This window comes from Anomaloglossus baeobatrachus, chromosome 6, assembly GCF_048569485.1.
Source record: "Anomaloglossus baeobatrachus isolate aAnoBae1 chromosome 6, aAnoBae1.hap1, whole genome shotgun sequence".
Lineage (NCBI taxonomy): Eukaryota > Metazoa > Chordata > Amphibia > Anura > Aromobatidae > Anomaloglossus > Anomaloglossus baeobatrachus.
Window position 1 is genome coordinate 137,883,613 of NC_134358.1, and position 25,987 is coordinate 137,909,599.

Genomic DNA, 25,987 nt, shown 5'->3' on the forward strand with positions numbered 1-25,987 from the left:
CCCTATATCTACAGATTAATAGTGTTTTTTTACATGACAGATTACCTTTTAAAGGGAGCCTGTCAGATGCAATATGGACCCAGAACCACGAGCAGTTCTGGGTGCATATTGCTAATCCCTGCGTAACCGTCTCTGTATCTAGTAGCTTAGATAAAGGGATCTTTAGAAAAAGTATTTCTAAAGATCCCATATGATAAGCTAATGAGCGAGGGGACTAGTTGCAAGGGCGTTAGTTCCCTTAGCTAGCCAGCCCCCTTAGCATGTAAGCACACCCCTGTGAGCGTACAAACATGCTAATGAATTTGCAGCGTTAGAGGATGGTTGCGCTCACTCCTGCTGCCATTGCGTCCAACTTCTGGATTTTGGCTCAGTGCGCATGATCCTGGACTTGCGGTCATGCGCACTATGAAGCCGGGTGTACGTGTTCTGGTTTTAAACTCGTGTATTGCACATGACCGGAAGTCTGGGATCATGCGCATTGAGCCGAAGTCCAGGAGTCAGACGCAATGACAGCAGAGGTGAGCGCGACCATCCTTTGACGCTGTGCATTGATTAACATGTTAGCACGCCCACAGGGGTGTGTTTACATGCTAAGGGGGCCGACTAGCCAAGGGAACTAACACCTTTGCAGCTAGTCCCTGCGCTCATTAGCATACGATAAAATCTTTAGAAATACTTTTCTAAAGATCTCTTTCTCTATGCTAGTGTATACAGGGACAGTTAGGCAGGGATTAGCAATATGCACCAAGAACTGCTCGTGGTACTGCCTGCATGTTGAACCTGACAGGTTCCCTTTTAAATCTAAACACACATTTCAAGGCAGTAATGGCCGTCGTAGTGCTTCTGTATGACAGTGTATGGCTGCTCATAGGACCTAATCAGATTACTAGAGCCATTTTGAACTTGTCTGAATTTCATTGTGCAAATAAATGTGCGGCTTTTGACTAACGGTACTTATTTCTTTCCGTCACAATCCGCCCTTTTGGAAAACAGCGGAATTCGATAACTGATTCTGCTGTTTCCCATAGACTTGTATGGATGACGGATTGTGCCAAAAGTACCTGCGTTGCTTCCGCCGGGCAGAAGGAACACAGCATGTAATGTTTTTTGAGCGGCGGAATCCTCTCGCATGCTCATCATTTTTTTTTTTTTTAATCACAAACTTTATTTTGTCTCTCGGTGGTTGACTGTTCAGCTGAGCGCCCGGCCGCCGGCATGTGAGAGCTCTCAGCTGAGTGCCCGGCCGCCGGCATGGGAGGGCTCTCAGCTGAGTGCCCGGCCGCCGGCATGGGAGGGCTCTCAGCTGAGTGCCCGGCCGCCGGCATGGGAGGGCTCTCAGCTGAGTGCCCGGCCGCCGGCATGGGAGGGCTCTCAGCTGAGTGCCCGGCCGCCGGCATGGGAGGGCTCTCAGCTGAGCGCCCGGCCGCCGGCATGGGAGGGCTCTCAGCTGAGCGCCCGGCCGCCGGCATGGGAGGGCTCTCAGCTGAGCGCCCGGCCGCCGGCATGGGAGGGCTCTCAGCTGAGCGCCCGGCTGCCGGCATGGGAGGGCTCTCAGCTGAGTGCCCGGCCGCCGGCATGGGAGGGCTCTCAGCTGAGCGCCCGGCCGCCGGCATGGGAGGGCTCTCAGCTGAGCGCCCGGCCGCCGGCATGGGAGGGCTCTCAGCTGAGCGCCCGGCCGCCGGCATGGGAGGGCTCTCAGCTGAGCGCCCGGCCGCCGGCATGGGAGGGCTCTCAGCTGAGCGCCCGGCCGCTGGCATGGGAGGGCTCTCAGCTGAGCGCCCGGCCGCCGGCATGTGAGGGTTCTCAGCTGAGCGCCCGGCCGCCGGCATGTGAGGGCTCTCAGCTGAGCGCCCGGCCGCCGGCATGTGAGGGCTCTCAGCTGAGCGCCCGGCCGCCGGCATGTGAGGGCTCTCAGCTGAGCGCCCGGCTGCCGGCATGTGAGGGCTCTCAGCTGAGCGCCCGGCTGCCGGCATGTGAGGGCTCTCAGCTGAGCGCCCGGCTGCCGGCATGTGAGGGCTCTCAGCTGAGCGCCCGGCCGCCGGGTGATCAGCTGATCGTTTACAATAGTCTGCTGCCGGTAAAACTGTAAAAAATAAAAAAAGCTTTCCGTTGTTTTCTACGATCCGTTGTGCCATTATATGCAACACATCCGTTGCATCCGTCACACAACACAATGCAACGGATGCCGTTCAACGCAAGTGTGAAACTAGCCTAAGTCCTAATTGAGCCTTTAGGGTTTTTGTGGGCAAAATGAAATTTCACCTTTATAGACATTGTTGTGATTGCCTGGGCAGAGCAGGAGGGGGGTTTGCACATGCGTTTTTAGGACGTTTTCTTATTGTATAATAAATCAGGACAAGTGTATTTGGTGACCGTTTGGCTTAATTTCTGGCTATATAACTATGCCAGGGATGCCATTGCCACTGCGCTTTCATTTTGGTGAACAGTGAGGCCCTTATGGTGAGTCATGAATGACGTAATTCTGGACATTTTTATAGCCTGATCTGATCGGACAAGAAACCATACAGGAGTAAATGAAATGATGAGCGAATGTGGCACAGGGAGCAGCTAAAGGTGAACAGGGGCAGATTTGTAAAATCTACCGGCAGTGTAGGGAGCGCTACCTGTTATGTTATGGACCGAGATATCTCCACAAATCTCCGTCCCTTCCCCAATCTTCTTTCCAATCCAGTACTGATAAGAAATTGATGCCGGCAGTCAAATCATGAAAAGACCTTCTTGTTGCCGGTAGGTTCATTGTCATTCCTTGGTGCGTGATTGATAGTTTATACATTCTAATTATCGATGTAAGATGGTTTCATCCAATGATTTGCTCTTCATTTCTTCTCTCACTGCTTTATTACTTTGGGAACCTGAATTCCTGTTCCTGGAAGACTTCATTGATTGTCACTTTATCACCAGCTTCTCCCTACGTGGATAGAAGCGGTAAGACCACCGCAGATTGCTCTGTGCTTTGTGATTTGGCCAAATCAATGTGGTACTCTACCATTTGTAACAACTACTACTAATAGAATTGTTTGCTGCAGTAAGAAAAGGGAAGAAAAATGGAGTCAGACTTCATTATGGCACAAAATCAACATTAGCTATAGTAGAATATGGAGTAAATAAGCAATTGTGCCGCTATTAGTTATCAGTCCTATTACCTTTAATAACTTTCCTGTGGATCTCGTACTGCAATTTCTCTTCAAGGTGTTGTAGTTTTAGCCCTTGGTGCCTTTTTCTACATATTGTGCAGTACACAAGAAAGAGAATGGAGGGGAATGTTTTCTCTTTCAGACCATGTTCATACAGGGTAAATTTAGTACAGATATTCTATTCTGATGTTTGGTTGGAAAATCTGCAGCATTCCTTAATAGCTGCAAACTGGATGAGATTTCACCCTATAAAAAATGTTTAAAACTGCCTTCCACACCCCCCCATAGTCATATAATGTCCAATGCAGTGGTCCCAACCATTTCTGACCTTGAGCCATATTCAACTCTGAGGGAGGGCGGCCGTCCGCCTTGAGCCCTGAGGGAGGGCGGCCGTCCGCCTTGAGCCCTGAGGGAGGGCGGCCGTCCGCCTTGAGCCCTGAGGGAGGGCGGCCGTCCGCCTTGAGCCCTGAGGGAGGGCGGCCGTCCGCCTTGAGCCCTGAGGGAGGGCGGCCGTCCGCCTTGAGCCCTGAGGGAGGGCGGCCGGCCGCCTTGAGCCCTGAGGGAGGGCGGCCGGCCACCTTGAGCCCTGAGGGAGGGCAGCCTGCCGCATTGAGCTCCCGGCCCTCACAGTAGTGACACGCAGAGCCCCCATCACCAGTATAATTGACAGCCAAAGCTTTTTCCCATAAATCACAACACCGAGGCAGTATACCAATATCCGGGGGTTCCTACCTCCATTCAGATTTGCTTTTCTGTGTGGGGCTACTCCAAAAATGTCACCATCTTGAGACCTGCTGTTCATAGCTGTTTGGAAGACCTGGTACAAATGCACCAAGCTGGCAGACAGCCGTGAGCCACATGTGGTATCTGAGCCACAGGTTGTGGACCCCTGGTCTAACTTATAATCGGTGTGCCTAATCTGACATCTCTTTTCCTATATTTGCCAATTGATGCCCACTCTTTTTATGGCTAAAATGGGCGGTTTACTGCCATATGAAGCGCTGTGGCATCTGCCCCTTTCCATTGGTGTTGGAGGGACCAGCGATGAGGACAGCAGTGCTCTGTGGATCCCAAGAAAAAGAAGAGACCGGAGTTGCATGGTGTAGACTTTCCACAACGCTCCCCATCTCTCTGAAGGAGACATTCCCACCATGAAGAATACCGGAATACACAGAATAGGAATAGTGATTTAACATTAGACACGTATAGTCACATATACAATGAGGTGTGGAGCGTCACTTTAGCTTTTATATGTTAAGCATTGGGCTTTAGCCCTCAAGAGCTTTCCAACAGCTTTCAGTCAGGACCTGTCTGCCATGTATATGTGTGCTTGGTTCTGTAAGGATGGAAATAAGAGATGTCTGTTACCTTTCATCTAGGGCAGAAAGGATTTGTTCATGGTTCCAACATGCCAGGTGCTGACCTTTTTTCCCAAATTGAAAGGCTGTCAGGAGCCTCTATACACATAGGACTGTTGGCTCAGGGTAGTCCATTGTTGCTTTATGTTGTTGACATAAATTAGATTAGTATTATATTAGAATGGTAACTTGTGGTTGAAGTTTCCTGCTGGGAGAGTGAAGCTGTTAGAACACAGACATATCCTTTATACCCCAGGAATACACCACCAATATAGATCATTGAGGTCTGACCTCCGTTCAGTAGTTAGCGGAGGCTGTACGCTCTTACCCTGCGACCTCTTCAGTGTGTACCGCAGCTTACAGACGGGTTTGTACTTGTCTGGACTGTATTTTTATTTATTATATTGCTACTATGATTCCATCCAAGAAAAGTGCAACTGCGGCCAACAATGAGGCGTCTGCTGATCGGAGGGGGGTGCGGATACTTGGCACCCCACCAGTCTAATATGATGGCTGATCCCGAGGATAAACCTGCCATTTTCTAAGGTTGGATCACCCATTTAAGAGACTTCATTTAGTGTTTTTTATTTTTGTCCAAAAGCCATGATGTTGCTTTTTGTTTTTTTTTTTTAAGCTGTTCACTATTGTAGCTAGAATTAAAATGGTATTTCTGTGTCTTAGTCTAATTAACCATTTTATTCCATGCACGTAATAGCCCTCAATAAATGCTCCTTTAGAACAATTCTCTTCCTGCAGAATCGGACTCTTTGGTGTTGTCTCAGCGCTGTGTTCCTCTCCTTGGCAGATCTTGGTCCCCAAGATGTGGTTTTGTTCTAACATGTTCAACTGTGTCCTTAGAATTCTGTGGGCTCCATTGACTTCCATGGGGCCTATGGAAAATAGTAAAAGTCGGAGTATGAGCAGCATCAGATAGATCACAGATAACGACAATTCGTGGAGTGCATTGTAATGTACTGTACATATGGTTCCAGCACTAACATAGCTGTCTCTGTCAGTGATCAAACCCATTTAGTTACTGTAATTCTCTATATTAGCAGTTGTAATGGAGACACCTGCAACTTCACCAATTTCTGTATAAGAGTTGTAATTTTCTTTTCGTTCCAGTGTGATGAACTTCGGTTCTTCAGAGTCATCACTATTGGATTTCACTGATTTGACATATTCTGGTTTATTTTTTAGAATAAAATAAGATGTACATCAGATAAGTGTGATACATGTGAGATTATTATGTGCTTTATTTTAGAGGTCAGATGATTTCGGGAGAAGACTGTGAATTTATTCTGAGGTTTGAAAAGTCTAGTTCCGAGGATAAGAAAGCCATATTAACCAATGACGGCAATCAGGTAAGGTGATGTGGTACCTCTTTACTGTCCAATAGTATTAGTCCAGACGAGGGATGAGTGGACCTGGAGTGTAAAAGTCCTGATCCACGCGGTTTGAAAGGTACTTGGGTGCTGGGCCCAAGCCTGGGATTCCAGCTGTTTGATCCCTATCTGGCACTCGAGAAATAAATAAAGGAATAATAAAGAAAATAAGAATATAGCGAGCGCTTTATGCTTATCGAAGCTCCGTCATGGCAGCAAACTGCTTCCAGGTCGCGCATTCACTTCCAGTGCCTCGCATTATCTCATAGCATATGCACTGCTTTCCCCGCTCACCGGTGTCTGTGATTGGTTGCAGTCAGACACGACCCGAGCGAGCCTTTGTGACAGCGTCTGACTGCAACCAATCACATGCGCTGTCTGCGGGTCAGTATCTAGGTCTAATAATAAAACAATTGTAGAAGGGTCCCCCCATATTATGATACCAAGCACAGATGAGGCCCTGCGTTTATCTTGGCTGTGTATAAGCCAGTTTTAAAAAAACTAGTGTGCCCCCTTTTATTCTGATACACAGCCAAGATAAGCGCATGGCTGGGGGCTACACCCTGTAGCCGTGGGTTTTATCTGTGCTGTGTATGATAATATGGGGGGACCCCACGTCATTTGTTGTATTTATTTATTTTTTTTACCTCAATACTGACCTGCAGTCAGGGCCTGTGATTGGTTGCAGTCAGACACTGTTACACAGGCTGGGGGCGCATTTGACTGCAACCATTCACAGACACCAGGATGGCTGATCGACGGGGAAAGCAGTGCATATGCAATGAGATAATGTGTGGCACTGGAAGTGAATGCGAAACCTGGAAGCGGCTTGCTACTATGACACGGAGCCTCAGTGAGTACAGCGCGTGCCCTCCTACCCCCCTATCCCTTCCACCATCATTTTTAATCGCAGGAATCTGGTCTTCATAGACTTATATGGGAACCGGATTCCGGACCGGAACCAAATTTTTAAAAAAATTTAACTGACCCGCCGGTTTCTGTTATCTGTGAGTCCGCTCATTTTTAGTCCAGGCACCATCACAGGATGATAATATTCTGGAAATAAGAGAGAGCTGCTGTAATTCATTTTCATTTAGACTCCAATTTGAAAATGAACCCCACCATCCCTAAAGGATAGATTATAGAATGGTCTGAATAGTATTTGTTTTTTATAATGCTATATATTTTTTTATTTCTATATAAAATCCCAGGCTGATGTCACTTACAATGGCCTGAACTGTGTGACTAGACTGAAGCTATCATAAAACAGTCTGTATTATGTTCAAGCATCTGAGTCGACCATCAGGGTTTTCGGTAGGGGGGTACTCTGGCGCCGGGACTACGGATACTTTACTCTCGATGGGGTTATCACAGGTGGTCGGTCCCGGCTTTGTGCCCTGGGCGCTCACTCTGCGGCTGTGGAATGAGTTACAGGGATGATTTTGGGTATAAAAGTGATGCCACCTGTGGTGTCTGGTAAGCGGGATATACCAGCGCTGCCCGTGGCCGACCTCTGAGGCGATGGTGACGGCAGCTTAAAATCTCTCAGCTCCCCACAGGTGGAGCTATTTTACCTCAGGGCGGAGGGTCGCTGACCAGGAGGGAAGCGACCGAGCGGTGATGGCTGCCTTCTTCTCTGACGTCGCAGGGTCGTGTCGAATGGCGGAGAGATGACACACCGAGTCCACATCAGTTCAAACAAGTCCTTTTTACTAGCATCTGGTTTGTTTCCAAAAGTTCACAGCAGAAACAGTTCGGTTACCAGAAGGCCAATGGTCACAAGTTTCGGAGGAGATTTAATGACAGAGTCTCTCTCTGAGGTAACCTTTCTTTGTCTCTTTCTCGGTCTCTGCTCTGAGGGCTCTGTGACTCCCTCTTTAACCCACTCGTTAGTCTCGTCACTGGTTTTCCCAGGGGTCTGATGCTGCACGGTTTCTTTATCTATCCCACAACAGCGTCGTGAACTCGGCTTGGGGTTAGTAGTTAGACTCTTGATGGGTACCGGGACTCCTCTTATTTAAGATCCCAGGTTAATGGTCAATGGTTTGGGGATAAACCTGACAAACCTCCTCCGGTTCCGTTATACCGGTGTCGACCTGAACTCTTCAGCCGGCTCTCGCCAGACCTAAAGCGTCCCCTTTCCGTCTGGGTTACCCCTTTTCCTGTGTCTTTCTTTTTTTTTTTTTTTTTGGGGGTACCCTCGCTCAGGACGTCGGGCCTATGTTATTTCTAGTCCTTCTTTCAGTCATCAATTTACTCTCGTCTCTTCTTGTCACTCCTTACTGACTGACTGTTAACTCCCTAACTGTCACCCAGTCGTCCTGGCAACCACGTCGTGTCTCACGCTCAGCTAGGCTCCACCCCCCTATGGACTTAGTATATAAACAGTCCCAGGAATATGAAGGTAGGGGCTGCTGAGTCAATGTTACTCAATCTAATATAAGACTCTGCATTTCCTCTCTCTTTCACCTGTGACCAAAGAGCACTGTCCTTGATGTTAAGGTGCTGTATTCCCCTGTAGCGCCTAACCCCAGGGGCGCCACACATCATTAGAATATAGGGACTCCTGTGAATATTACTGTACGGTGAATCCATGGGACTAGAGGAGTAATTTATTTCAATTTGTTATTCGGATATGGCTATGTGCTTTGTGAAGGAGGACTACACCATGCATGGAACAATTGCTAGATTTTTAGGTGTAAATTCTATCAATCTCCTCTTGTATAATCCTATTTAGTTCCATGTTACCATTAACCGTGGGTAATTTATAAAGAAATCGTCTCTGTCTCAGAAACTCTGGCTCTCCCCTTCCTCACCATGCTATGTGTGTCTGTAATAAATGTGGCTGGAGCAGAAACTTCCCCTGTTCGCCTCCACATATAAAAGCCCCACTCTTAAAGGCTCCCATAAATGTTAAGGCCCATTTACACGCAACGACATCGCTAACGAGATGTCGTTGGGGTCACGGAATTCGTGACGCACATCCGGCGTCGTTAGCAACGTCCTTGCGTGTAATACCTACGAGCGAGTATTAACGATCAAAAATACTCACCTTATCGTTGATCGTTGACACGTCGTTCATTTTCATAATATCGTTGATCGTTGTGGAAGCAGGTTGTTCGTCATTCCTAAGGCAGCACACATCGCTACGTGTGACACCCCAGGAACGACGAACAACACGGTACCTGCGTCCTCCGGCAACGAGGTGGGTGTGTCATCGCTGCTCTCCGCCCCTCCGCTTCTATTGGCGGCCTGCCATGTGACGCAGCACGAACCGCCCCCTTAAAGAGGCAGTTCGCCGGCCACAGCGACATCGCTAGGCAGGTAAGTATGTGTGACGGGGACTAACGATGTGTGCCACGGGCAGCGATTTGCCCGTGACGCACAAACGACGGGGGCGGGTGTTATCGGCAGCGACCAGATTAACCTTTTGCCAGGAGCTAGGAGCATGATCAAGATTCCAAAGTCCAGGAGTAGAAAGAAAGCGGCAGCTCACTCAACGTGTGGCAAACATAAATACTTTATTCTGCTATCACAGACATAGGTGCAGGAACAGTGGGGAGACGAGGGGGGGCGGGGACGGGAGACGGACGACATGAAACGGCTGTCGTCCGTCTCCCGTCCCCGCACCCCCTCCTCTCCCCACTGTTCCTGCACCTATGTCTGTGATAGCAGAATAAAGTATTTATGTTTGCCACACGTTGAGTGAGCTGCCGCTTTCTTTCTACTCCTGGACACTACGATACTTTGATCTTCCCTTAGCCAAGCAGATCAAAGAACGCATGGCGGACTCTGGGTGGATGATGTTGGAGACATCATCCACACGGGCTGAGAAGGAGGACGGTGATCGCACAAGATCAAGGAGGCACCGAACTGAGACCAGTGACACCCATTGGACCTGATCATCCTGCAGGTGATTAAAATAAAGATGTTTTTTATGTTGAACAGAGCAGCCTGGGCTCTTATATACAGTATTCTAGAATGCTGTATATAAGGCTCACTGATCGTGGTCGCAGCTTATAAGGGACCAATCTGGTGACAGGTTCCTTTTAAATACACAGATGATACAACATTGATGGTACCAAGCGTAAAGGGAATGAAAGACTTATTACGGAGCGTGAAGATGAAAAGTTCGAAAATGGGACTCCAACGCAATACAAAGAAAACAAAGATATTGACTACAGCCAGGTACGATTGGGACACATTTGAGATAGATGGCGAAGAACTGGAAATTTTAATGGGCTTCAACCTACTGGTATCAATGATCACTCAAGATGCAGCGACCACAACAAAAGTCAATAGGAGACTAGCTATGAGCAAATCAACCGTGAAGTCACTGAACAAGGCCTTCAAATCAAGAAACATTTCAATGGTGACAAAGAATGGCTTGTACATAGTCTGACCTTTTCAGTGGCAACATATGGATGTGAAACCTGAATGATCAAGAAATAAGACAAAATAAGAATGAATGCCTTCAAAATGTGGTGATAGAGAGTCTTATTATCAATACCATGGATGGCAAGAAGAACAAATACATTTTGGAACAAATCAAGTCAGGCATGTCACTTGAAGGAAGGATCACCAAGCTATGACTTGCCTACTTTGGACACATCATACAAAGAGTAATCACTGGAGAAGGACATCGTGGTCGGAAGAATAGAAGGAACAAGGTGAAGAGGAAGACCAGCAACCCGATGGCTTGATACCATCAAGATAACGGCTGAGAAGACTGTGGGTTTATCTAGACTTGCACAAGATTGAACTTCGTAAAGAGCATTCATCCATCAAGTTGCCAGGGCTCAAGATCGAGCTGAAGCTCGTAAACAAAAATAAAATTAGTGACATGCACAGCCGAAACTACGAAGATTTGGTCACTGTCCAAATATTTCTGGACCTAACTGTAGCTATGGGCCGAATCATCTTTTGACAACTGCTCTTTGTTTGGGTCCCCAAGTCTTTTTTATTACCCAAAAGTCTAGCAGATTGACAATGTGGGCAAATTTCGTGACTGTGTAGTTCTATAATTTGTTTTTAGATTTGACCATCAAGGCAATATTTAACTATAATAGTTGGTAAATGTTATTCCCATTTCATAAAGTGATAGAATATCCTAGATATAAGCTATTCCTTTATTTACTGTGGGAGGTTTAAAACATATGGGACTCCTCCAATCCTGAGATGAAGTGTTTGCAGCCCCGATCCAGTACTGTAGTCCCGTACAGTTTTTTCCTGCACAGTGCCATTAATGGAAACCTGATGGATAGGTTTTTCCTTGTTATATGCATTTTCATGGATCAGCAGAAATAAGGGAATGTCTATACTCAAAGGGAATCTGTCACCAGGTTTTGACACTTAAGGGGGCTTTACACGCTACGATATCGTTAATGTTTTATTGTCGGGGTCCCGTCGTTAGTGATGCACATCTGGCGTCATTATTGGTATCGTGTAACAATTACCAGCGACCTTAAACGTCCTCCAAAGTGGTGAAAATCGTTCACCATGGAAAGGTCGTCCTAAAACCAAAAATTGTTAATTGTTGTTTATAGATGTTGTTCCTCGTTCCTGCTGCAGCACACATCGCTGCATGTGACACCACAGGAGCGAGGAACCTCACCTTACCTGCGTCCCGCCCGCAATGAGGAAGGAAGGAGGTGGGCGGGATGTTTGTCCCGCTCATCTCCGCCCCTCTGCTTTGATTGGCCGGCCGCTTAGTGACGTCACCGTGACGCCGAACGCACCTCCCCCTTGAGGGAGGGATTGTTTGGCAGTCACAGCGCCGCCGCCGACCAGGTAAGTGCGTGTGATGCTGTCGTAGCGATAATGTTTGCTGCGGCAGCGATCACACGATATCGCATGCACATCAGGGGCGGGTGCTTTTGCATACAATATCGATAGCAATTGCTAGAAATATTGTAGCGTGTAAAGCCTGCTTTAATCTAAGAGCAGCATAATGTAGCGACAGAGACCCTGATTCCAGTGGTATGTCACTCATTTGGCTGATTGCTGCCTTTGATAAAATCACTGATTTATCAGCAGGTAGTTATCAATAGAGAACTAGTAAACTTGCTGCCATGTTTTCCTTATATTCATATGCTCTTCCGCTTCCATCACTGATTTCTGCCTATGCACAGTAAACACAGAAAGCTGTCAATCAGTGGTGTGTGCGGAGTTATACAGACCATTCAAAGAACTGCTAGATCTGCAGCAGATAAAACAGAGTTTTATCAAAACTGTAGCAAGCAGCCCAGTAAGTGACACATCGCTGTATTCAGGGTTTCTGTTCCTACATAATGCTGCTCTCAGATCAGATAGCAAAACCCTTGTGACAGCTTCCCCGTGAGTGGCAGGCGTTCTTCTTCTTTCTTTTCATCATTGTCATTTTGCCTCTAGATCTCACACACCACAATTGTCTATGTCTGTAGCATTGTATGTAGGACTGTTACTTTGCCTTTTAATATACATAGATTAGAAATTTTAATTATAATTAGTGACCGTATGATCAACATTTTTTTTTCCAGTGTGCTAAAACCTTCATCAACCTGATGACCCACATCTCCAAGGAGCAAACGGTCCAGTACATCTTAACTATGGTGGATGATACTCTTCAGGTAAATGATTGAGACAGTATAATCACATTGAGATTATGACCCATAAAGAGATCTAATCACACACTTAATGGGCCAAAAAATATTGTTTTGTTCTCATTAATTAGTTTAATCCCAGAATCTTGACTATGTTGTTTGGACATATGCTATATCAATATACAGGTATGGCCGAAAGTGTTAGTACCCTTGAAATTGTTCCAGAAAAGGCAGTATTTATCCCAGAAAATTATTGCAATTACCCATATTTTGTTATACACATGTTTATTTTTTTTGCGTGTATTGGAACAACACAAAAAAACCCCTTAGAAAATAAGGCAAATTGGACAAAAGGGTGCTTTACACGCTGCGACATCGCTAACGATATATCGTTGGGGCCACGATGTTTGTGACGCACATCCGGCGTTGTTAGCGACATCGCAGCGTGTAACACCTCTGAGCGACCTAAAACGATCGTAAAAGAGGTAAAAATCGTTGGTATTGGAGAGGTCGCTTCAACATCAAAAATCGTTGATGAGTGAGTAGTGAGGTTGTTTGCCGTTCCTGTGGCAGCACACATCGCTATTTGTGACACCGCAGGAACGAGGAAACTCACTGTACCTGCGTCCACCCGCAATGAGGAAGGAAGGAGGTGGGCGGCATGTTCCGGCGGCTCATCTCCGCCCCTGCTATTGGGCGGCCACTTAGTGACGTCACTATGACGCCGAACGAACTGCCTCCTTAAAAAGGAGGCGGATCGCCAGCCACAGCGACGTCGCAGGGAAGGTAAGTCTGTGTGACAGGTGTTAGCGATGTTGTGCGCCACGGGCAGCGATTTGCCCGTGTCGCACAATCAACGGGGGTGGGTATGCTCGCTAGCGATATCTGTACCGATATCGCAGTGTGTAAAGTACCCCTTAATGTCACAAAGAACTCCACAAATGGGCCAGACAATATTGATGGCACCTTTTTTACCAAAATTGTGGGTAAACCAGTTTCTTTCAATCATTTGATGCTCTTTCAAACTCACCTGTGGCAGTAACAGGTGTGGGCAGTATGATTAATCACACCTGAAATCCAATAAAAAGGGTAGAAGTTGACTCGATCTTTGCATTGTTTGTGTGTGTGTCACACTAAGCATGGAGAACAGAAAGAAGAGAAGAGAACTGTCTGAGGACTTGAGAACCAAAATTATTGAAGAACATCTCAATGTTACAAGTCCATCTCCAGAGATCTTGATGTTCCTTTGTCCACAGTGCGCAACATAATCAACACGCTTACAAACCATAACACTGTAGCTACTCTCCCAGGACGTGAACAGCAGAGAATAATTGATGAAAGGTTACAATGCAGAATAGTTTGGATGGTGGATAAACAACCCCAATCAAGTTCCAAAGACATTTAAGCTGTTCTGCAGACTCAGAGTGGATCAGTGTCAGCGCCAGCTATCCATTGACATTTGAATGAATAGCAAGAGACCCAGGAGGCCCCACTGCTTACACAGAAACATTAAAAAAAAAAGGTAGAGAGCAGTTTGCCAAAATGTACATGAGTAAGCCAAAATCCTTCTGAGAAACTGTCTTGTGGACGGATGAGACCAACATAGTGCTTTTCGGTAAAGCACATTATTCTACTGTTTACTGAATTGGAATGAGTATACTCACAGCAGAAAAGAGGGCAACCAGTCCAGTCAGCCCAGGCCAACACATCTAATGCACCAACAGGATGCAGACAAACCTCTCAACATGATGGACACTTCACAGGTGCAAGGTAAATTGCACACTAGTGGCGTGCATAGGGCGCTGATCACACTTGTATGCACATGGTCTCCAGCCAGCAACCTATTACCACGCCCTTACTATTAGATTAGGCGGGTTACTCGGACACCACTCACTGCAGCACACAAGGGACAGAGATTCCACTATGCACGGCCGTTGCTATTTTTGATACTTATCAGTGTAGGCACCCGAAAGCGCGAGGATCCGTGATGAGGATTGCAGGCTTATGTACATTGTCCAATTTACTAACTAATACCTCATATATATTCTATATGTATTTTTTGCACTTTTTTATACGGGGTGCAGCCGGACCTCTTAATACGGCCGTGCATAGTGGAATCTCTGTCCCTTGTGTGCTGCAGTGAGTAGTGTCCGAGTAACCCGCCTAATCTAATAGTAAGGGCGTGGTAATAGGTTGCTGGCTGGACACCATGCGCATACAAGTGTGATCAGCGCCCTATGCACGCCACTAGTGTGCAATTTACCTTGCACCTGTGAAGTGTCCATCATGTTGAGAGGTTTGTCTGCATCCTGTTGGTGCATTAGATGTGTTGGCCTGGGCTAACTGGACTGGTTGCCCTCTTTTCTGCTGTGAGTACATTTTATAATACATTTTTGGGGGAGTTTTTATCTCCTCTTTTTGTTGCTATTTTTGAATTGGAATGAGGCCTACAAACAAAATATTCAAATAGAGCCACAGCCACACCATGATTTACCAGATACACATATGAATCATGAAGGAAACCATAATGTTCATAAGGGACTGGATGGGGACTGAGGACAAGTCGTAATAATCATGATACAAGGAGAAACCACACGACCAAAGTCCAAAGTGCAAAAGTGATGATCTTTATTGACACAGGGGTAGGTGCGGGGCGGCACGAAACAAGTGAGGGCACGGGCCATCAATCACTGAGAAAATCATATGAACAAGTATCAAGAAGTATCAAAAGCTGACAAACTGGTATCATATCCATAGATAAATAGCAATTACAAAACAGTAAAAATGTATATATGTGGATTCAGAATGTCAGCAATTCCCCAGGCAGAGATGTGTCACTATGTGACAGGGGGCAGAGCCACAAACTTGTCAATCTGTGCCTGAATCACAGCCAAACTACATGCTGGAAGATTAGTACTAGGACAGTGCTGTGTACATAACAATTGCTGTGCCACATTGAAATACAAGGGACCCTGCTCCCAACTATGTATGGGATAATTAACTAGTGGCACATGTTACCTGGAGGGATGTAGTAGTCAGCGAGAGGTCCTGTGTCCTTCCCGACAGCCGTTTCGGCTATAACGCCCCCTGACAAAGGCTCTATAGCCGAAATGGCCGTCGGGAAGGACACAGGACCTCTCGCTGACTACTACATCCCTCCAGGTAACATGTGCCACTAGTTAATTATCCCATACATAGTTGGGAGCAGGGTCCCTTGTATTTCAATGTAGCACAGCGATTGTTATGTACACGGCACTGTCCAGGTACTAATCTTCCAGCATGTAGTTTGGCTGTGATTCAGGCACACATTGACACAAGTTTGTGGCTCTGCCCCCTGTCACATAGTGACACATCTCTGCCTGGGGAATTGCTGACATTCTGAATCCACATATATACATTTTTACTGTTTTGTAATTGCTATTTATCTATGGATATGATACGAGTTTGTCAGCTTTTGATACTTCTTGATATGTGTTCATATGATTTTGTCAGTGATTGATCGCCCGTACCCTCACTTGTTTCGTGCAGCCCCGCACCTACACCTGTGTCAATAAAGATCATCACTCTTGCACTTTGGACTTTGGTCGTGTGGTTTCTCCTTGTACTACAAACAAAATAGCACAGTATCTACAGTCAAGCATGGTGGAGGTTCAAAGATGGTTTGCTATTGTCTTCCTACCTCTGGCACTGGGTGCCTTAATCGGATGATTATCAAAGGATTTTTGATTGCAATGTAGTGCCTACCAAGTGTCAGAAAACTGTTTATTCGTCCTAGGTCATGGGTCTTCTTTTATGGGGCAATGACCCCAAACATACTTAAAGAAGCACCAAGAAATGGAAACAAAGAGCTTATGTGGCAGCAATGGGTCCGGATCTATGTCCCATTGAACATATGTGAAGAGATCTTAAAATTGCTGTTGGGAGATCGCCCCTTCAAATATTGTGCAATCTGCTCCAGGTCTCTCATAAGAGTGGTCCAAAATTCCAGATGAGAGGTGTAAGAAGCTGCAAGTGGTTATTGGAAGCGATTAATTGCAGTTATTTATTCTAAAGGTTGTGCAATCAAATATTAAGTTGACGGTGTCAGCCATTTTGTCCGGCCCATTTTGTAGTTTTGTGTGAAATTATGTCCAGATTTACCTTTTTTTTTTTTTTGTTTTTTTTTTTTGTTTTGTTTTTTTTTCTCCAGTTTATTTATTTAATTTTTTTTGTTCTAAAACACACAAAGGAAATAAACCTGTATAAATACAATAATTTAATTGTTTGGAACAGTTTCAAAGGTGCCAACATTTTCGGCCACTGGTAGAGTATCTATACATACTAATTAAGTTAAATATTAATGAAAACTCATTATTTATGTTTAAGTTATGGTAACAGAAATTGTTTTCCTACCATAGGTATTTTTTATTACATGATATAATAATAAGTAGAGCCCCGTCAGCTCAAACTGACAGTTTAAACTAAGCCCACAGCCTTGTTGGGGATATAGTCTCTATAAAACAAAAATCGTAACTTTAGTGTTGTAATTGCCACTTCCATTTTTCAGAAACTGAAGCTCAATCATATATGATAATTAAGGTGCTTGGTGCACCATTGATGTGACCAAGAGGCTCAGTGCACCGATTTGCTTACTCCCGCCTCATTCACTGGTGATAGACTGTGTCGGGAATCAACGCAGTCTGCAGAGAAAACTCGGGCAAGCCAGCATTGCCCATCACCAGGGAGGGAGGTGGAATGTCCAAAACCGGTGGTGGTACGATGACCTGAGCCTGCCTCTTAGTCATGCCATGGGTGCACCTAATTAGCATATTTTGATTTGGCTTTAGTTTCTGGAAAACAGTGATTAGAACACAATTCTTAGGCTAAGTTCAGACACTGTGGTTTTTTTTATGCTGCGTTTTTGTGTGTTTTTTTGCAGCAAAAAATCGCACAAACGCACCTGCGGCAAAAAATGCATGCGTTTTTACCGCGTTTTTTGCCGCGTATTGCTGCGTTTTTGCTCACTGCGTTATTATGCGTTTTTTTTTATCAGTGAACAATGCCATTAAACCCTTCACGACCCTTGACGGATCTATCCGTCATGGAGCGTGTGACGTTAAGCCCCGCCCCAGGTTGTGGCGATCGGCGCACATATCAGCTGTTTTCAACAGCGGACATGTGTGCCTGCATGTTACGAGTGGAATCGCTTCCACTCGCAACATTTAACCCCTTACATCTCGCTGCCAAAGTCTGGCAGCGAGAAGTATATGCGCGCGGCCATGATTTTCACTTACCGCCGCCCCCACCGGAAGTCACGTGCGTGATCACGTGACTTTCGGTGGTTGCCATGGTAGCACAGGGTCATGTGATGACGCCTGTAGCTATGACGAGTCACTTTCGTTTTCACTCGGCCTGAGCCGAATGAATCAGGAAGTGATCATATTTGCTGTTTACAGCTCTGTAGCTGTGATCAGCAGATAGGGCAGAGCGATTGGATTGCTGATCGCTATAGCCCCCTAGGGGGACTAGTAAAATAAAAAAAAAAAGTAAAAAAAAAGTTTTAAAAATACAAAAAAACCCTGAAAGTTCAAATCACCCCCCTTTCACCCCATTTTTTTGCTGTTTTCCAGTACACTATATGGTAAAACATATGGTTTCATTTAAAAGTACAACTCGTCCCGCAAAAAACAAGCCCTCATATGGCAAGATTGACGAAAAAATAAAAAGGTTACGGCTCTCGGAAGAAGGGGAGCAAAAAGCAAAAACGCAGAAATTGAAAGTGCCCGGGTGCTGAAGGGGTTAAAGATTGTTGAAAGAAAAAAAAAAAAAAAAGATAAAAGGTCTGATGTCATTTCCTTCTTCAATATGTTCCTCGTTCTCCACTAGTGTATGTAGGAGAGCAGACAGCTGCAGAACTACAAGGCTCAGCATGCTCCATCCAGGACTGTATGCTGGAGGGAGAGGCAGGGGGAGCAGAACTTCAAGGCTCAGCATACTCCATCCACTAGTGTATTCAGGAGAGCAGACAGCAGCTGCAGAACTACAAGGCTCAGCATCCTCCATCCAGGACTGTATGCAGGATTTCTTTGCCCCCCCCCCCCCCAAATGACGTGGGCTTCGCCATATTTTTGTATGCTTGCCGGGTACAGCAAGCAGGTACGGGCTGCCCCCAACCCCCAGCTGCCTATTTGTACCCGGCTGGGAACCAAAAATATAGGGAAGCACTTTTTTTTTTTTTTTAATTTCATGAATTTCATAAAATAATAAAAAAAAAAAAAATGATGTGGGCTTCGCCCCATTTTTGTGTCCAGCCAGGTACAACTAGGCAGCTGGGGATTGGAATTCGCAATGCAGGGTGCCCAAGCTTTCTGGGCACCCCTGCTGCGAATTGCAGTCCGCAGCCACCCCAGAAAATGGCGTTTTCATAGAAGCGCCATCTTCTGGCGCTGTATCCAATTCTTCCAGCTGCCCTGGTGACGGGTGGCTCGCTGGGTAATAATGGGTTTAGGGCTAGCTGTGTATTATCAGCTGGCCATAAGCCCGAAACTCATGGTGTCACGCCAATATTAGACATGGCCACCATGAATTTCTAGTAAAAATAAAATAAAAAAAACACCACACAGAAACATATTTTTATTAGAAATAAAACACAACACAATTAGTGACTCCATCTTAATTGAAATAAAGAACCCCCCTCCGCAGAAATCCTGGGTCAAGGGTCCCGCGCCGTCCAATCCGGGTCCAATATCATCTGATCGGTTTGCTGGAAGGCAAAGCGATCAGATGATGTGTCGGTTCAAGGGCTTGAATCACATGACACAGAAGCTGATTGTATAAACGGCTTTTATATAATCAGATGATGCATCGGTGCAAAAAAAAAACCAAACAACAAACTACACACTTATGTGCAGCGTTGGACTGGCTACGAGAGGAAACTCCAGTAATGCCAGGCCTGGATTCAGGTACCTGCACTTCACTCCGGAGCTGTCACCTGAGCTCTGGCGTGCAGCAGAGACTGTACAGCGAGCGCCGAGTAATTGATTCCCCGGCACTTGCGGTTCAGTTCATGACAGCTGCAGACATCCCGGGCTAATCTCCGGTGCTCTCACCTGAACTCCGGAGATCACCCCAGCCTGTCTGCAGCTGTCATGAACTGACTGCAAGCGCCGGGGAATCAAATCACTCGGCGCTCGCTGTACAGTCTAGGCTGATGCATCAGTGCAAAAAACAAAAAAAACAACTACACATGTCCGTGCTGACTCCCGTCCGACCGCTGCAGGAGCTGCCTGTAATCAACTGATGAAGCCTCCTGACCTGACGGCATTAGCTGATGGCCGGCTGGGCGGTAAAATCCGGCGTCATCGCGAGACTTACGATCAGCTGATGCGTCAGGTGACCACATCAGGTGATCACCGCCATGTCTTCACCGCCAGGTCCTGCAGCTATCGTACGTGCCTGGGAGCCGGCACACAGCCGGAGTGGGGTTGGCGGTACCGGGAAGAGGAGCTGGGAGCGGACATGGCACCGGGAGTCTGCAGACAGGTGAGTATGACATTTTTCTACTGTTCACTTTTGATTTAGCAGCCGCTTCCACCTCTCGCATGGGAGCGGACATGGCACCGGGCGGGAAATGGAAGCAGCAGTGGCGGTACCGGGAGGATTCACGTTTCTGTATTTACTGACAGAAGGAATCCTCTTCCTGCACATGTCACTTTACTACCCACCCCTTGCGTTTATAGCTGCGTTTTTAGTCATAAAAACGCACTAAAACGCAGCTATATTTGCAATTTGCGGTTTTCATTGCGTTTTTGAACATCTCATTGAACTCAATGGGTGGAAAACGCAGTGAAAAACGCAAAAATAATTGACATGCTGCGTTTTTGTGGACACCACAAAAACGCAGCTAAAAGAAAAAAACGCTGTGTGCAGACAGCAACAATGAAAACTCATAGACTTTGCTGGGGAAGCAAAGTCATGCAGTTTTCTGAGCAAAAACGCCGTGAAAAACGCACTGTGTGAACTTACCCTTAGGTTGTTTTCAGCTTGTGGTTCCAATGGTTTGGGTATCGGGAAAATGATCTCGCATCCTACCTCCTTAGAAAAAAAAATGCTTTACCTTCTTGCCCAAATATACTGGAGCTGGGGTAATAGTCCTCTGCTGTTAGCTGGCCACGATCTTGTGCCTCTCCCGTGTTTAAATGGAACTTGGCACAAGATTTTTGGTCTTCTAAACTAAAACTAGCACCTTAAGCATCACTGTGTTGTATTCCATGAAGGTGCATATTACCCCCTGACCCTACCCCCGTCCTTTGTAGATCCCAAAAATACCTTTATAAAACCGCTTACCCTGTAAGTAAATTGTCCGGCCCGATGGTGTCATAATCTGCGTCTTCTGCCTCTCCTTTCGCCCTTCTGATCGACGTGGATGATGCCTCAGACACCATCCATGTAGGCTAGCAAAGTCTCCATATTGCCGGCTCACACAGGCGCACTTTGCTCTGCCTTGTTGCGACACATACAGTACTTCATCCACATTGCCGGGCAAAATCTTGCGCCTGCGCAGGTTACTCGCTGATTCGCGCAGGCACAACTATGTTTTTGGCTCTGCCCGCAACAAGGCAGAGCAAAGTGCGAGGGGATCGGAGGGGGGAGGAGAGGATTCAGGGGGTAAAGTGCATCTTTATAGAATGCAGCACAGGCACTGCTAGTTTTAGTTTAGAAGGCCAAAATCTAATGAAAGGTTCACTTTAAACTGTGGAATCTATGTAAATGCTAACAATGCAGTCTTGTCTGTTTGCATTTATAGAGTGTGATCGGATAACACTCAGTAGTGTTGTACCCACATCTGAGGGGCTTCAGACTTACAATACTACATTTCTATTACTGTACATGGACATATCCGTACCTTTCTGTTTTATGTACATTTTTCCACCATGCAACATGTGTGTTACTGCAAAGGAGTACCTCTTTCCACTCGCTCAATTTTTCACATACCTTTCACTCAAATTGAGTAGTGAATTGTGTATTAATCACCCACTCACAGTCCATACACCTAAGACGCACTAACTCTCAGCACTTATTGAGTCTTAGGAGGAATAGAACATGCACACAATTCATGTAAGTGTGAAAGTTCCTCCTTGAGGAGCCCTTCCCTCCTCCCCAAGCTGGAGTAAGGAGACTTATAGGCCAGATCGTGCTCCCTGGGAAAAAGTTATGCAAATAGCCTTTTCGAAGTGGTAGAGAATAGGGTCTGTAGTACCATAATTCGGAGCAAACAAACCTTGAAGTCATTATGGAGCCTTCAAAAAGCCTTGCCCCGTGATATATAGCCAAACAAATAAAATGAACTCTATTTCCAGACAGCTGTTTGGGTTTCTTACCCCTGGTTTCTCCAGTTCTCTGTGCACTGAAATGGATGTCTGCAAATGGTTCTTTTCCTTCACATTTCCATAAAGTGGAGAAAATAACAGACCTTCATATAGCGGTCAGCCACACAATGGTTCAGAAGATTATTTGTTTGGTCACAAGGCATCTCTGCCGATTTTCCTACACAGGCTATAGAGCACCCCTGGGTTCTCTTATAAGAGTGCCACTGCCAGTCATCTCTGGTGGCATCTTCTCTTTATTGGCAGTACAAAATAGGACATGGTGGATCCTTACAGGGAATCTGTCTTCAGGTTTTTGTTATATAAGCTGAAGACAGCATGCTGCAAGGGTTAACAGAGAGAATTTAGGGATGCCTGTCTTGTCAAGGTCCCATCTGTTGTTTATTTAACCAGCAGGCCACTTATCATTGCTGGGACTATAGTGTCATGTCATGCTCACAGCATGCACCGTCCTCTGACATCTCCCGGTTTATGTACATTCTCTATTGAGAACCTGACATGGGTGAGGACAGCACTCTCAGCTCTGCTACATAACTAAATCTAAAAATTCTGATTGTGTAAGATTCACTGCAGCAAGTAAACTAAGTGATACATCATTGGATTTGGATTGAATCTCCTTGCCTATATCATGCTGCTGTCAGATGAAGTAGCAAAAACCCACTGACCGATTCCCCCTACATATTCTGTCCAAGGCCACATACACATTAGACATTAGACTACCGACCAAACCTATCTATATCAATGGGTTCGGCCTACGTTGGTCTAACGTGTATGTGGGCCTTTACAATGTGTTCAGGCTCTTCTGATTCCTTGGGGGAAGAGCGCTCAGACCAGATCTGACCTCAACCATGGAAATCAAACTTTATTATCCAAAACATGTTCTTATTTTCTCAGTCTCTCTACATCCACCCAACAATTTTGTGACAAGGAGATTGAACAGCAATGTAATAGAAAAGTACCAGAAATATTCAATTGTTCTGATTCCTAATTCCCTTCTCTATTGCGATGGGGATGTTCAGTCAGGTCATGGCCAGTCCATTTTCTTATCCTTCAAATCTTGTTGTTATGCTTGCGTGGTGAGCACGGTATTAGTGCATCCACTGGACCGAAAGCGCCGTTCACTTGCCTGGAGGAGCCAACTGGACTGGCCACCGAGTCTTCACTACTGCCACAGGAGGTGGCAGCGGGTACACACACACTGCTAAGCAGCCAGAAGAGGGCAGCCCCAGGGGATCTGCGGTACCTCGGCAGCTGGCACCACAAACAGCAAACAGTCACTGGTGATAGGAACACCAGCAGCCGGAGTATTAGATCCGTACGGGATGTTTGGATGGGTAGATACGGCAGCAACAACTGGTGTGCATACTTGCAGTGGCGGATATCATGGTAGCCGGCTGGCGTGGATGGTAGCGCCTGCAGCAGGTCAGCAAACTGGCACAGCACTGAAATATAGATAAATGTCAGCAGCAACACTTAGCACAATGACAGAAGCAGAACTAAGGGACCTAACTCGTTGCTCAGGCACCTTTCTTAAGGGGAAGGTCCCTTAATTACCTGCAACCTCTCAGTTGACCTGAGAGGCACTTCCGAGTCAGGGTACACTGACCCTTTAAGAAAAGGCTGCGCGCCACCTTCAGACAGTACCCCGAAACCTGTGAGGTATATACAGGGTCTTTGAGACTGCAGCATGGAACGGGGACGGGGCAGCCAGTGCAGGATGTCTGGCCAGGTGAAAGAACAGATGTTCTCGCCGGGGAAGGGGGGCAGGACAGCGCGGGGATGCCGGTATGGGCCTTACAGTACCCCCCCCCCCACTTACACCCCCCTTTTCCAGGAATCTCTTAAGGAGAAGAGGGGCAATAATATTCTCTTTTGGGTACCATGACCTCTCCTCAGGACTAACCCCATTCTAGTCCACCAAATAGTAGATTTTAACTTGGACCTCAGGACATCATGGCATGTTAGAGAACCGAAGTCCCCAACTGGGTGAGGGGGAAGTACAGCGCGGGGATGCCGGTATGGGCGTTACACTTGTATAAACTAAAGCCACATTAGTCGCCTTGATCCAATACACCCGATCCTGCAAAATAATGTATGATGAGATCTAACTGGGTTTATGTCTTTAAATAGTTAACCGTGTTGTTGATGAGCCCGCAGTTATAGTTTCCCATTTCATTAGGCTAAATGTACGGTATTGGACAGGAACGTCCCTTAATGATAAAATTTATATGCGCAGTGTACAGCTTTATGTTGCTGTCACTATAGGTTATAGGACGTGATTAATATTGATTACGACATGCAATGTTACATGATTATGAATACACAGATCCATATTCATCCTCCCCGCATTGATTCTGCAGACCTCCTTGCTTGTAATGTTCTCCGGTTTGGGACTGCATTGTATGAAATGAATATTCAATCACATTATTGCCGGGACGATGCATTTACTTACTTGCCCTTATCTATTTGACTAATGATGACACTTTAATTAATCTGTAAACAAATGAGTGGAGCTGAGCTTCTCATTTAGGTGATTGATGCTCTCTAATAATGAGAGCCATTCACACTCATTGTAAACAGTATTTAGTTTGCTCTCCTCTTCTGCCATCTTTTTCATTTACACTCTGCACACTTTAGCAATCTCTAAAGAAATAAATGAGCAAAAGGGCTGCAAAATTAATTATCAAAGGCAGAAATGCAAATGTCAGAAATTGATGTCCATCGGATAATGAGATGATTTTGTGTTTACGGTAATAAATGATAACGTGTCCCTAGGGGAGTGTCAGTGAGGCGTCGGACTGTCTGCGGCTGAGTGTGCTCTCATGGAAGTCATTATTTAGGGAAAGTTATTATAATGTATGATTCTGTACTATATAATTAAAGTTTAGCAAAGTTTAATTTATTGATGTAACCAGCAGCACTGGGTAATAGTGTAGAGGGGAGCAAACGCCGGGCCGACAGGGCTCCGCTCCACTTCACCAGATTGAACCCGTGTTTGTGATCCACCCCGGACGAGGGGTGTGACACTTACTTCGGTCTTCAGGGGAGTGTACACCTCCCTGCAGCCGGTCACCGTCGTAGACATGGAAGGGCAACACATCACACAGTCTCTTTACAAAACATGGAACAGTTCATTTGTCCTTCAACCTTCTAGACAGTCCTGGCTATGCCTATACAGTTCTGCTGCCGCTGTTGCTTGGGGATACTTCTCCTGCCTAGCCCCCACCCTGGTTATTAGCCTTCCACCGGCCAAGCCTAAGCTTCTACTTTTCCCTGTTCTTATTGCTGCAGCTACCCATGTCCAATCGCTGCTTTGGATGGCTACACTAAGCCCGTCCCGAGGGGGACCGTAGGCTCCGGACACACAGAGGATACCTCCGGGATTCCCGAAGGGCCTAAGTTACCAAGCACCTTACACACACACACCTGTAACCCCTCTGCAGAACTAACTTGTCTCAGGCCTGTCTCACCAGCCAATCCTGTGGCTCTCTGTCACTCCTCCTATCCGGGCTCTCCGTTTCCTCACCAACTGGAAAGCACCTGCCAACTGTACATACTAAAACCTTGACTTACTCTAATCTTTATCTTACTAACATTCTTATACTGTACATTATATGGTTAATATATTAAGCACACCTAACGGATTATACTTTAAATTCCTATAAAATATACAATTTTCAGTAAAACGCTCTAAACTCTCGGCTGCTAGATGGCATTGATCGCTGCACTGCTTCAACTCTGCTGCACGGCAGCCTATATTCTCCAGCAGCAGTAACATTTATACCAGGGGTGGGGAACCTTTTTAATGCCGAGGGCCATTTGGAATTTTCTACCAACCTTCGGGGGCCGCACAAAACTATCAACTTAAAATTACCCTGCTATACTTAGTCAAACAATTAACTCATCGTGGCGGCTGAAGCTTCTTGTTTTTGGTGCGGCTATATTATTCAATATTGATCTTATTGCTTCTCACAACTGTTTTTCCACGTTTGTGTCAGCTGGGACTGCTGTAAATACATCACAGGAGATGCTGAGGGTATATACATCACAGGAGATGCTGAGGGCATATACATCACAGGAGATGCTGAGGGCATATACATCACAGGAGATGCTGAGGGCATATACATCACAGGAGATGCTGAG

General features: G+C 46.1%; 1 protein-coding gene across 2 annotated transcripts in view; it reads left to right on the forward strand.

Annotated features, from left to right (window-relative positions):
* Window positions 1-25,987, forward strand: part of ATP6V1H (ATPase H+ transporting V1 subunit H) — a 196,620-nt gene that overhangs the window by 14,658 nt on the left and 155,975 nt on the right. For both annotated transcript variants that reach the window (XM_075353271.1, XM_075353272.1), the window contains exons 4-5: window positions 5,778-5,877; window positions 12,417-12,506. In XM_075353271.1, the coding sequence (XP_075209386.1) occupies window positions 5,778-5,877; window positions 12,417-12,506 (190 nt within the window). The remainder of the gene's footprint in view (window positions 1-5,777; window positions 5,878-12,416; window positions 12,507-25,987) is intronic.